This window comes from Podarcis muralis, chromosome 5 (assembly GCF_964188315.1).
Source record: "Podarcis muralis chromosome 5, rPodMur119.hap1.1, whole genome shotgun sequence".
In the NCBI taxonomy this organism is placed as follows: Eukaryota; Metazoa; Chordata; class Lepidosauria; order Squamata; family Lacertidae; genus Podarcis; species Podarcis muralis.
The window spans coordinates 28,700,071-28,712,989 of record NC_135659.1 but is presented as its reverse complement, the minus strand read 5'-3'; the positions used below and the strand labels follow the sequence as shown (position 1 = coordinate 28,712,989).

At 44.1% G+C, this 12,919-nt stretch overlaps 1 protein-coding gene across 2 annotated transcripts in view; it reads right to left on the bottom strand.

The window, feature by feature from the left end:
- Positions 1–947: 947 nt before the first annotated feature.
- SNX7 (sorting nexin 7) overlaps positions 948–12,919 on the bottom strand; it is a 58,053-nt gene continuing 46,081 nt past the window's right edge. Inside the window, exon 9 of one of the 2 annotated variants that reach the window (XM_028732758.2) lies at positions 948–1,055. In XM_028732758.2, the coding sequence (XP_028588591.2) occupies positions 1,002–1,055 (54 nt within the window). In that variant the 3' untranslated portion in view covers positions 948–1,001. Of the gene's footprint in view, positions 1,056–6,265; positions 7,016–12,919 lie in introns of those variants that run through there. The other variant, XM_028732759.2, reaches the window with a different exon arrangement.

Sequence of the window (12,919 nt, the reverse complement as noted above, 5' to 3'; positions counted from 1 at the left end):
GCACGACTAAACAACAACAACAACAAAGGTTGCTACTGGACAATTTTTTTTATCTTTTATATATATTTCAACTGTCAGGCCAACACGGCTACTTACCTGAATGTTGTCACTGGTCCCACTCGTGTGAACTTACCCCCAGTCGTAGTCAGAGGATCCATGTATTAAATAGAATGCTTGTTTTTGGACTTTTGTGAAATGTGCAAACTATTCCTTTGGTTCCCATCTGCAGAAGCGATGACTTCCAAGTTGCAGAAAAGTCAAAAGCATCACACAGCTCTTGACACTTTAGCTCGGAGGCGTTCTTTTGTACCCTTGCCCTGGTGGGGCTTCTGGCAACACAGTCCTCTCATTATAAGATTGCGGAGAAGAACTAATTGCGTGTGCAGCTCAAATCCATGTTGCCTCCGAGCCAAACACACAAGACTCTTGAAAATCTACATATCTTTCAACAAATCTACCACTGCCGGATGTTAGATCAATATTGAAAAGGACGCGTTTAAAGAACTTGAGCTGTAAATTGCAGGGACGCATGTCTCTCCTGGTTTCAGCACATGCGGGAAGGTCATAGTACTAAGCTGGCTGTACAAACCAATCATTTTCATCATCTGGTGCGAACCGCAAGCTCCAGCTCCCTGAGGGAATGGAACAGGAGAATTCCCATAGCAACCTTTGCATCACAAGACAAAATAGAACGAGAGACACAATATCCTTATATGAAGTAATTCAAACAAAAAGGATTCGGATGATTAAGTGGTAAGAGATCTTGACAAATACAAATTCAACTGGGAAGGAAATATTGGTTTTAAAACGAAAGGCTCCTAAATGGAATATTTGCATTAACTCTTTATTTATTTAAGCTGTCTTCAAACGCATTTCTTCAGAAGCAGTAAATACCGTTGCACCTTTAGGATACGATCATTTAGAAAGAAAAACACACACAATCCTGTGATTTCTGACTTCTTCAAGATGAAGATTCGGCCAATGCAGTAGGTGTTTTGCATTTATTTTGATCTGCTAACCTTTGGCCAACTTGTTCCTTTTGTACTTTGTAAACCCTGGAATTGCAAAGCATATGCACAAAGGAACATTTAAAAAACAAACAACTGTTTATCTCCCACGGCTCCCCCTCTCCTTTCCTCCTCTCCAGAAGCATCACTAACAAATATAGACAGATGGTTTAGCTGCTAGGGCTCAGTTCTGGTCCCAGGCCCAGCGAGTGACAAAGGGAGAGGAAGGAAGTGGGATCGTGTGGGTTTGTGGTGTGGGTGTCAGAACCAGCAAGGCCAGAGAATCACTATGCCTTTTATATGTTTCCATGGAGCAATTTGCCAAAATACATGGTAACAAGCGCATCGCTCAAGCTCCCTTCCTTCTGAGCCCTTCAAAGCACTGCTGTTTGCCGAAATCTTTGGAACAAAGAAAGCGGTGATCAGTTCGGGAAAATGATATCACATCTTTGAGCTGCAATTACCTGTGCAGTTTCTGTATGCCGTGAATTTGTTTTCATTTTTCCTCAAAGAAACACTGTCTGTTCCCTCATCTTGGGTGATGGCCAGCGAAACCCACACTGAAAGGATTCAATCACCTAGCTGATACCCATACCTAGCACACAGGGCTGGCTCACCTATGAGGCAAGGTGAGGTGAGCACCTCAGGCGGCAGGATCCAAAAGGGCAGCAGATCCGGCCTTCAAGGAGGTAAGGAAGAGGTACAGTAAAGGTAAAGGTAAGGGTACCCCTGCCCGTACGGGCCAGTCTTGCCAGACTCTAGGGTTGTGCACTCATCTCACTCTATAGGCCGGGAGCCAGCGCTGTCCGCAGACACTTCCGGGTCACGTGGCTAGCGTGACAAGCTGCATCTGGCGAGCCAGCACAGCACACGGAATGCCGTTTACCTTCCCGCTGGTAAGCGGTCCCTATTTATCTACTTGCACCCGGGGGTGCTTTCGAACTGCTAGGTTGGCAGGCGCTGGGACTGAACGACGGGAGCGCACCCCGCCGCGGGGATTCGAACCGCCGACCATGCAATCGGCAAGTCCTAGGCACTGAGGTTTTACCCACGGCGCCACCTGCGTCCCTAGGAAGAGGTACAGGGCTTCATACAAATAACACTAGCTGCTTCAGGAGTGGAGATGTTGCTCCAAATGTTGCTGGACTACACTGTCCCATCATTCTTGACCATGGGTAGGCAAACTAAGGCCCGGGGGCCGGATCCGGCCCAATTGCCTTCTAAATCCAGCCTGCGGACGGTCTGGGAATCAGCGTGTTTTTACATGAGTAGAATGTGTCCTTTAATTTAAAATGCATCTCTGGGTTATTTGTGGGGCATAGGTATTCGTTCATTTCCCGCCCCAAAAATATAGTCCGGCCCCCCACAAGGTCTGAGGGACAGTGGACCGGCCCCCTGCTGAAAAAGTTTGCTGACCCCTGTTCTTGACCACTGTTAGCTGGGGGTTGATGGGAACTGGAGTCCACCAATATCCAGAGGGCCACAGCTTCCCCATCCCTGATTTAAAGATTTGGGATTTTGAACAGCATAAGACTGGGGAAAGATAGAGGTGGTAATGAGACATGTTGGTCCCCCGTGTCACTTTCGAAATCTCCAGAAGCTTTGGAGTGGGTGGCTCCAGGACGATAGAAGCAGAGGGGAAGGAACTTTCTGAGAACTTATTTCATTTACCTTATGATCCAAGACTAATTTTAGACAATTCCTTCCTCTTTCAGCACCACCCTCGCTGCCATGCACCAATCCGCATTTCAAGGTTTGCAGTTCTTTATGCAATTATGCACACAGCCACATCAAAATTACTTTTTTTGTTTTTACGGAGTTTTATCAATGCACAAATGCAGATAAAAAATTTACAGCAGAGATAGAAAACCTTTAAGCAAATAGAAGGAGGTGAAAGATCGGGTGAGTGCTGCATGCTTTGTAAACATGCTCACATTTCATTGGATGCAGGATTGGACACACATCCTACCTTCTGTTCTGGAAGCTTCTAGAAGTGAATGTGATGGTGGCGGATGCAGGTGCCTTTCCCCCATTGACAAGGGGGGGATTTCTGTACCATTTTCTTTCCCTGTACTTTTCAATGTGTCGATATTCTATGTTAAGTTACAGCCCCATGGAAGCCATGTTCTGTCACACCCCAAGGCAACCATTTTGTGTCACGCCACAACTCCGCAGTCACCATTTTGTGACTGGCATCCATGGCACTTTCTTGATTCCAAATGGGCTCACTGTCCCCAAAATGTTGGCAAGCTCTACCTTATTGTAATGGAATTTCATTAAAATTTGCTTTTGGCATTTTATATCTTTTTTAAAAAAAAGTGTGTGGAGGTGGAACGATCACAGCCAAACATTCCCATCTGTGTCTCAGCTTCTTCTGCAACTGAGTGTTGGCATGCCTTGGGTTTCAAGGGAGAGGGGGGGAAATGTCCTGTTTTCATGTTTTTATAGTAATGAGCTGTGCAATATACACCATCCAATTACAGCTGTGTTTTGTGGAAGTACTTCAGCAAGTACTTCCACACTAGTCTGAAGCATCTTCATATAGACATAAGATGAACTTGCAGGATCAGGCCAATGCCTCATCTAGTCCAGCATTCTATTTTCCCAGTGGTCAGTCACAAGCCCGAAAGCAGTATCTGAGTGCAACAACATTGAAAGTTCCAAACTGTGGCAACTTTACATTTTATTTCCCACTATTGTCTTATCTGTGTTTCCTGGACCAGTATCTTCCTTTTTTTCTTTTTTCTTTTTTGAGAAATTGTGTAGCCATTTTATAACAGAAATGTTTTTCACTTTCTACTATGAGAAAATAAAAATAACTACCTCCAAAATGAAGGGTGTCGAAAGAAAGAAAGAAAGAAAGAAAGAAAGAAAGAAAGAAAGAAAGAAAGAAAGAAAAGACACAAGTGCTGTCTCTCTCTCTCTCCTGCCCTGCCCTAAGCAAGGCCTTTTTTTTTTTTTAGGAGTGAGGGTATTGGAAGTGACATACAGTGGTACCTCGGGTTACAGACGCTTCAGGTTACAGACTCCGCTAACCCAGAAATAGTACCTCCAGTTAAGAACTTTGCTTCAGGGTGAGAACAGAAATCGCGCTGTGGCAGCAGCGGGAGGCCCCATTAGCTAAAGTGGTGCTTCAGGTTAAGAACAGTTTCAGGTTAAGAACGGACCTCCGGAATGAATTAAGTTCTTAACCCGAGGTACCACTGTAGTTGCAACATCCTGTATTTTTCCCACTTGAAGAAACAGACCGTGTTTCAGTGTCTTTCCTCTCTCTGTGGTTTTCCTCCATCCCACAATAGGCAGTTTTAAAGTGTGTTGATAAAAGGCCAGAGTATTTTATTCAAACTTTTCTGGTAGCTACATAGCTTGTTTTTGTTCCTTGTGTTTCAGGCATAATTCTGATCATTCCAGCTGTACATATAATACCAATGGCACATTGGGAACCATCCCATCTTGTAGCCTCGACTGTACATTTCTATGCATGTTTACACAGAAATAAGGGTGGGCTCTTGTGATTTCTTATTCTTCCAATCTCAAATCAGTTCTCCACATTTCCACATCAGTAATGTGATACCTTGCTTTTAAAGTCCTCCCGAAAATTTATCCTAATATACAGGTTTGTGTGCAATATTGCTCACTATCCACAATTTTGGGAAAGCCTGTTTCTACTAAGACTTGTATATCCCCTAACATAAGGCATTTTTGTGTACAATATATGCATTTTTACCCTACCATATGCATTTTATTTTTATTTTTTACGTGTGACTTTAAAAAGTGTGACTTTAAAAGGATTGTGTTTTCAATCTGCGTATTGCTTCGGAAAGTGCAAATTTGCCTTTAAACCAAATCAAACTTATTCCCCATCCCTACTCAGAAGTAACTTCCACTTTGTTCAGTGAGGCCTGCTTCCAGGAAAGATTGCAGACGTCCTTCTGCTTCTGCCTCGTTTAAATAAAAATAAAAATAATTAAAACGGTTCACCTGCAGTCATCTAAAGAAAACAGGTAAAGCGTAAGGACATTTCCAGTCAAATAAGTAGGTGGCTGAGATGTTAACAGAGCACTTGGGATGCATGAGCTGTGGCCTGAGGGAAAACAAATGTTGACAACCAAGAATACTTAAAGAAATGAATCCCCTGAGACGGGGCTCAATGGGTGATAAATTGCCAGAAAGATTCCTCCTGAAAAGTAATATAAAGTATATAACCACATAATATGTATTGGGCGGGGTTAGTGGCATTTTGATGCCTCCATATAGTAAAACTATAAATGAATTATTGAAACAAGAAGTGTTTGGCAGACTTAACATAAGAGTATTAGAAGAAGGAAGATCATAGAATGGACAATATTGTGATGTGAAGGAGCTTTGTGTTCATGGGCTACTTGTGAGATTCTTCCTTCCATAATTTTCAGCTCGGTTGGATAAGGAAAGCAGAAGTACGAATTTTAAAAATGTAACACAAAAGGGACACCTCACTAGTGGGAGGATTAAAGCAAATGTGAAATGTGCTATGATGTAATCAACAAAAATGGCCATCTGCTCTTAGAAAACTACCATCGCCCATCACCTCCCAGATTTGTGCAACACACTAGGAAAACACCCCCCCCCCTTTTTAAAAAGGGAAAGAGTGTGTTCTTAACTTGCAGATTCAGAAGCGGTTTTCCTGGTGGGCTAGAGCCACAATGCCTAGCATCCCGGCAGCAGGTGGGAGGAAGAGGTGTGAGGGGGCTACCAGGGTCATCTAGTCCAACCCCCGGCAAGGCAGGAAGCTTTGTCCAATATGGGGCTCAAATCTATGAGATACAGAGTCTCATGCTTTACCAACCGAGCTAAGCTAGTGTTGCGGTTCCTACCCACCGGGAGAGAAGCTTCTGTGCAGATTAAAATTTACCATCAATTAATCACCACTTTAATTGGCTGATCTAGCAATAATGAAAGTGTACGAGCCTTGTTTATATTGATTAATATAGAATAACATCATTTGTTTCTGCGTGTGAGCATGCAAACACACACACACACACACACACAGAGTAGTCTGACAATCTAAAAATAAAAATAAAAAATTCCTGGTGTCAGACACGTTAGACTAATTGGTGTTGAATCTGCCGTTAGCGGCATCCGCATTCCATCTAGCGAAAGCTTGGCTGCAATGCATTTACCAAGAAAAGATTTCATTCAGTGATTGTTCTGAAGTTTTATAAATACCCAGAGCCAGTTAAACAGGCTGCACCAATGAGCATAAAGAGAGAGAGAGAAAATCCTCTTAATTTTTATTTATTAAAATGGAGCTATTTTTACATATTTAAAATATTTTATATCCAAATTACAGGGTATTTAAAAAGAAAAACCAGATAAATGCACAAAACTGGTAAAAATAAAAACAGATCTCTCTCTCTAACTCAGTTTGGATCCAGTGCTAAACCATGATTTGGTGTTATGCGTGTTAGAAGGTTTGCATTCTTCTTCCTCCAGCACAGCCATGAAGGAGAGTTTGGGCATTTTTGTTCCATTTTTGATTAACTGCGGCTTATCATCCAAACCCAACAAACCGTGTTGAATCTTAACTATGGTTAGCTGAAACAGACCAACTTCAAACCATGGTTTAATAACCAAATGATGCTTTTAACAAACCTTAGTTTAGGGTTATGGCATAATGTGGTTGATCAAAACCTTCCAATGTCTTCCAAGATCTCATCCTCATAACATTAACCATGGCTTAGCAATACATTCTAAACACTATCCTCACCTCCTCTATAGACCATGATTCAAAATATAGTCCAGGACTGTAGAATACCTGAGACTTCAATAGGTTTGTTTTCTACACGTTACAGAATCTTAACATGGAAAAATGGATTTGATCTCATAGGCAGATAACTTCTTTGGCTAGACATATTTCGGAAGAAGATTAAGGAACAGGTCCTTGCTGGCGGAAGTCAATGCTGATCTTCAGGTTCTTCCAAGCGAATGTCTGTTTGAGATGTCAAGAAGGACTCCCAGGTAGCAAGGCACTTAAAACAAGAGGGAGGAAATTAAATTGAAGTCTCGCAAACCTGTTCAAATGTCTTGATGTGCGTGTAATATAAAACAAGCAGTAGGGTGAAATGTTAGGACCCATTAATTTTCCTAAGAATAGCAATAATTTACGTCCATTTAAAAACCACGAGGAATGATGAGCAGGGCCACAGCTTATTCTGACAAGTAGCTGTTTTGCCCGTGTTCAGGAAATCGATTCCTGGTAACTGACTGCTTATTTTAGGTACTTTTAACTTGAAAAGGTCTGCACTGATTATTACAGTCTTGATCACACTACAATAAAAGGTCAACGAATACTGGCTCTATGGATGGCAGCTCTTTAGGCAAAGGATATACCGTATTTTTCGCTCTATAGGACGCACTTTTCCCCCTCCAAAAATGAAGGGGAAATGTGTGTGCGTCCTATGGGGCGAATGCAGGCTTTCGCTGAAGCCTGGAGAGCGAGAGGGGTCGGTGCGCACCGAACCCTCTCGCTCTCCAGGCTTCAGGAAGCTATCCGCAAGCCTTGCGAGCCTGGCAGGAGTTCCCGCGGGCTCGCACGGCTTGCGGGCAGCAGCCTGCAGCCCGAAGCACGGGGCGCCCTCCAGAGGGTGCCCCGTGCTTCGCGCAGGTGTCCGCAAGCCTTGCGAGCCTGGCAGGAGTTGCCGCTGGGCTCGCAAGACTTGCGGATAGCAGCCTGTTCTGGGGGCTGGGGTCAGGGGAAGCTTGGGCTTCCCCCGCCCTAGCCCCGCAGCTGGGGGGGGGGGGGAAATAAATTTATTTTATTCATTCCCCCCCCCAAAACGAGGTGCGCCCTATGGGCCAGTGCGCCCTATAGGGCGAAAAATACGGTAAAAAGGTCAGCTTGCCTTCCTCTCAAAAGCACAGGGGCCTACCACTTATTTATTTACAGGTTTTACACATTGCTCTTTAGTCATGAGGCACACAGGCTCATTCACAGATCTGCTTGCCTTGTACCTAGAAAGCACGGGTTCAAGCAGTTTTGTGCCTGTCCCGTGCTTTCTAGACACAGATCTGAGAGGTTTTGCCCTTTCCCCTCTGCTTTTACCCAGAAAATCTGCTCTCTAGTGCTAAATCAGAACAAACAGCAACTCATGGGAAATCCTATTGCTGTTTGTTCTGATTCAGTGCTAAACTGCGGGCTTTCCTGTTTGAATCTTTGAGCATCAATTGTGTGCAAGAAAAGGAGAATCGGCTAGGCAGGGAAATTGCTATTAATCTTGAATTGTTTTGAAGCTAGATGAAAGAAGATACTGGGGGATATTTAGTAAGCAGGAAAATTAGTCAAAATCTTAATAAAGAAGGACACTGAAAAATGATCAGGACTTTTTTTCAGCTGGAATTCAGTTCCAGCGCCTCTCAGATGGGAGCCATTGCCATTGTAAGAGAACAAGGGAGATGTTCATGGTGAGTTCCAATGCCACTATTTCTAGAAAAATAGTACTGGAAATGATTCTATGTAACCACATGGTATTATGATGAGGGCTGATCTGAAGATCTAAATAATTTTGATTGGTTCAGGATAATGATGTTGGGTTTCAATGGCTAAGATTGGTGAGCAAAAATCACGTGTCTAATAAGAAGCATTGCTTTCACTTGAAGCCGGCATTGCTTTCTTTTGGGATTATGGGAGGGATGTCTCCAGTGTAGGAACCCCTTTTAAATTTATCCAACAGTACAAGGTGCACTTGTACAAGGAACGTGGGTGGCGCTGTGGGTAAAACCTCAGCGCCTAGGACTTGCCGATCGTAGGGACGCGGGTGGTGCTGTGGGTAAAACCTCAGTGCCTAGGACTTGCCGATCGCATGGTAAGCGGTTTGAATCCCTACGGCGGGGTGAGCTCCCGTCGTTCGGTCCCAGCTCCTGCCCACCTAGCAGTTCGAAAGCACCCCGAAGTGCAAGTAGATAAATAGGTACTGCTTACTAGCGGGAAGGTAAACGGCGTTTCCGTGTGCGGCTCTGGCTCACCAGAGCTGCGATGTCACGCTGGCCACGTGACCCGGAAGTGTCTCCGGACAGCGCTGGCCCCCGGCCTCTTAAGTGAGATGGGCGCACAACCCTAGAGTTGGACATGACTAGCCCATACGGGCAGGGGTACCTTTACCTTTTACAAGGTGCACAGTTCAGCTTCTCATGAAACTGTTTCTAAATTAAAGACCAAGTTGGTTCCTAGCCCCGGTGGTTGTGAATACAGTGGAACCTCGGTTGTTGAACGCTTTGGAAGCTGAACAATTCGGAACCCAAACGCTGACAACCCAGAAGTGAATACTTCCATTTTCGAACGTGCCTCGGAAGTCAAACAGCTTCTGAGGCACGTTTCTCCATTTTTTAAAAGGAATTTGCCAACCAGCAATTGTGCCTTGGTTGTCGAACGTTTCAGAAGTCAAATGGTCTTCCGGAACGGATTACGTTCGACAACCGAGGTTTCACTGTACAGGATTTCAAGGTATTGCTAAGCAGATTGCCCTGTCTGCCCACCCCCCATGGGCAATGATTCTGTGCTAATGATTTTGAATACAGAAACAGAGGTGGCAGCAACTAAGAAATATACAACAGTGTGATCTTCCATGCATATAGTGGAGGTCCCAGCTGGACTACAGCCTCCAGTCCATCTGACTGTAAAGACAGACTGTGGATCAATTTTACAGTAGCCACAACTGTGGAAAGGGCTGCAATGTTGTCATGTAACACTGGCTAAGGGAACACTTTACTGCTCTCCAGCCAACAGAATGGAGCGAAAATGCACTGCACTGGATCAGAAACTACTTCACATTTGTAAATACTTCATAGAACTTGCTGATGCACCAGACAGGATTATGGTGTAATTATTGCAGTTGCTAATGATCTTTAGGCACAGCTGCACGCAAAATTAAAACACTTTCTGGGTTTCCCCCTATAGCTGATGTTCTGGTTTATATGTTGTAACTTGCAATGATATTCCCATGCAATATGTCATTCCAGGTAAGCTTCTTCCATTTCGCTTTGTGGTCGTTATCCTTTCCCTGTGACCCAGAACAGTTTTATGAGTAATTAGATCCGTAAATTACAAATCCAATCCCACACGTTGAAATTAAACTCCGTCTTAACATTTTACACTCCTTTGGTGAGTTTGTGCTAAAGGTCCTTTATCTGGAATCAACCACCTCCCCGTTCCGTGCTAAGGGAGCGGAATGGAATAATTTCAGAGTAGCTCAAATGAATGCCTCAAAAGTAATGTCACTTTTGCAGCTGATGTTTTTGCAGAAGAAAAGGCCTGGAGAGCCCGAGGCACAGAGACCTACTTTTGTATTCGTATGGTTAATTATATATCTTGTCAGCTGGAGCAGAGCTCTGATCTCCGACAACAAAATAAGCCACAGAAGGATCTGAATTTTGGAACACACATTTGGTTACATAAATGTGGATAAGCTTTAAAAATTGAATAACTTATGTAAGTAAAAGAGGCTCTAAATCTTTGTGTTGAAAGGCAGTGCTACACTGTTGCTTCAAAGGCGAGTCACTTACTGTGATTTTAATTTTAAAATGTCTTGCTTTGTCAGTTATAAACAAGAGCTGTTTTAATGTGCTTCTTCGAACCAATTCGGCTTCATACTTAAGCTGATGTCTACATGGTGTTCATCCTTGGTATTGCTTGTTCTTACAATGGTGCACCTGATTACTGCAATGGTTCCATATATTGCTGGATACCTACCTACCTACCTCCCTACCTATCTATCTAGGGACAGGTGGCACTGTGGGTTAAACCACAGAGCCTAGGACTTGCCGATCAGAAGATCAGCAGTTCGAATCCCCAAGACGGGGTGAGCTCCCGTTGCTCGGTCCCTGCTCCTGCCAACCTAGCAGTTCAAAAGCACGTCAAAGTGCAAGTAGATAAATAGGTACCGCTCCGGCGGGAAGGTAAACGGCGTTTCCGTGCGCTGCTCTGGTTTGCCAGAAGTGGCTTAGTCATGCTGGCCACATGACCTGGAAGTTGTACGCTGGCTCCCTCGGCCAATAAAGCGAGATGAGCGCCACAACTCTAGAGTCGGCCATGACTGGACCTAATGGTCAGGGGTCCCTTTACCTTATCTATCTATCATCTATCTATCTATCTATCTATCATCCATCTATCTATCTATCTATCTATCTATCTATCTATCTATCTATCTATCTATCTATCATCTATCTATCTATCTATCTATCTATCTATCTATCTATCATCTATCTATCATCTATCTCTATCTATCTATCTATCTATCTATCTATCATCTATCTATCTATCTATCTATCATCTATCTATCTATCTATCTTCTATATTGCTGGAGATATTGCATAGTACCTCCTGATCACTTGTCTCCTGGCTTGGAAGTTTCTGCCCAGAGCTTCCATCCTGTGGTCATGGAGAGCTGGCAGTCCCACAATCCTGACTTAGAAGATATAATAAACAAGGAGACAATGTCTGCCTCTGAGTATTCCTTAAGCTTTGACCCTTGAACAGTTAAGAATTATATGACCATTATATATTGTCTTAACTCTAAGGGAAGGGTGTAGAACTTTACTCCGCCCGAGGAATGCAATCCTTCTTGTCTAACCCTTTAGGGCCTACATGCCAGCGGTGGATATAGCCAAGGGAAGCGGGTGGCGCTGTGGTCTAAACCACTGAGCCTCTTGGGTTTGCCAATCGGAAGGTCGGTGGTTCAAATCCCCATGATGGAGTGAGCTCCTGCTGCCCTGTCTCAGCTTCTGTCAACCGAGCAGTTTGAAAGCACACCAGCGTAAGTAGATAAAAAGGTACTGCTGTGGCGGGAAGCTAAACAGCGTTTCCGTGCACTCTGGTTTCTGTCACGGTGTCCCGTTGCACCAGAAGTGGTTTATTCATGCTGGCCAGGTGACCCGGAAAGCTGTCTGTGGACAAACGTTGGCTGAAAGCGAGGTGAGTGTTACAACCCCATAGTCACCTTTGATTGGACTTAACCAGCTAGGGGTCCTTTACCATTACTTTACCTTATAGCCAAGGAGAAATGGATGTGGCTACCACCTCCTGCATATACAGGAGCCTCCCCACTCACATGCGATCAGCCCACACACGACTGCTGATGTGTGTGCGCTGGTTTTGGTGCTGAAAGGAGACAGGGCAGGAGTGGAGCAGGCTGGAACTGACTTGCTTGTGTCCCACTGTCGCACATGGCGACCCGGAACAGAACATCCATGTATACAAGGATTCCCATGTACTCACATGATTACATATAGCGGCCACTACCACAAAACTGCCCCCACATATTTTCTTCTTGAAGTCATGCTCTCCCTGCCCCCCCCCCCCCACTGTCCTGAGCTATTTTGCACCCGGACAAAGGAGAGCTTGATCTCTGCTCAGCTGTGAAGACTCAACAGGTACCAGTCACTTTCATTCAGCCTAACAATCCTCACAGGGTTGCTGTGAAGAGGAAGTGGGATAACCCTGTGTAGGCCACTCAGATGAAGGGCAGGTTATAAACCTTTTTATTTAAAAGAACAATTGGGTTAAATCCGATTTCTGCATGTGCAAGGTGAAGTATGAGGACTCTAAAACGAAGCTGTAGATAGGGGGCACTGTTTAAAAATCAGAAGGAACCAGAAGCACAAATCCCCCATTGGGTATTACTTCTAAAGTTATTGCTACCCCACCCCTAATAATAATAATAAAAAAAATTATTTATACCCCACCTTCCCCAGCCAAGACCAGGCTCAGGGCGGCTAACACCAAGTATAAAACAATTGGTTAAAATACAACTTAAAAACAAGATTAAAATACAACATTAAAATGTGGCCTCATTTCAGTAGAAACTCAAATAAAAAACTTTTTGGGGATGAAAACGTCAAATCTTCACCAAGGCCAACTATCCAGACTGGTCCTACGTGGG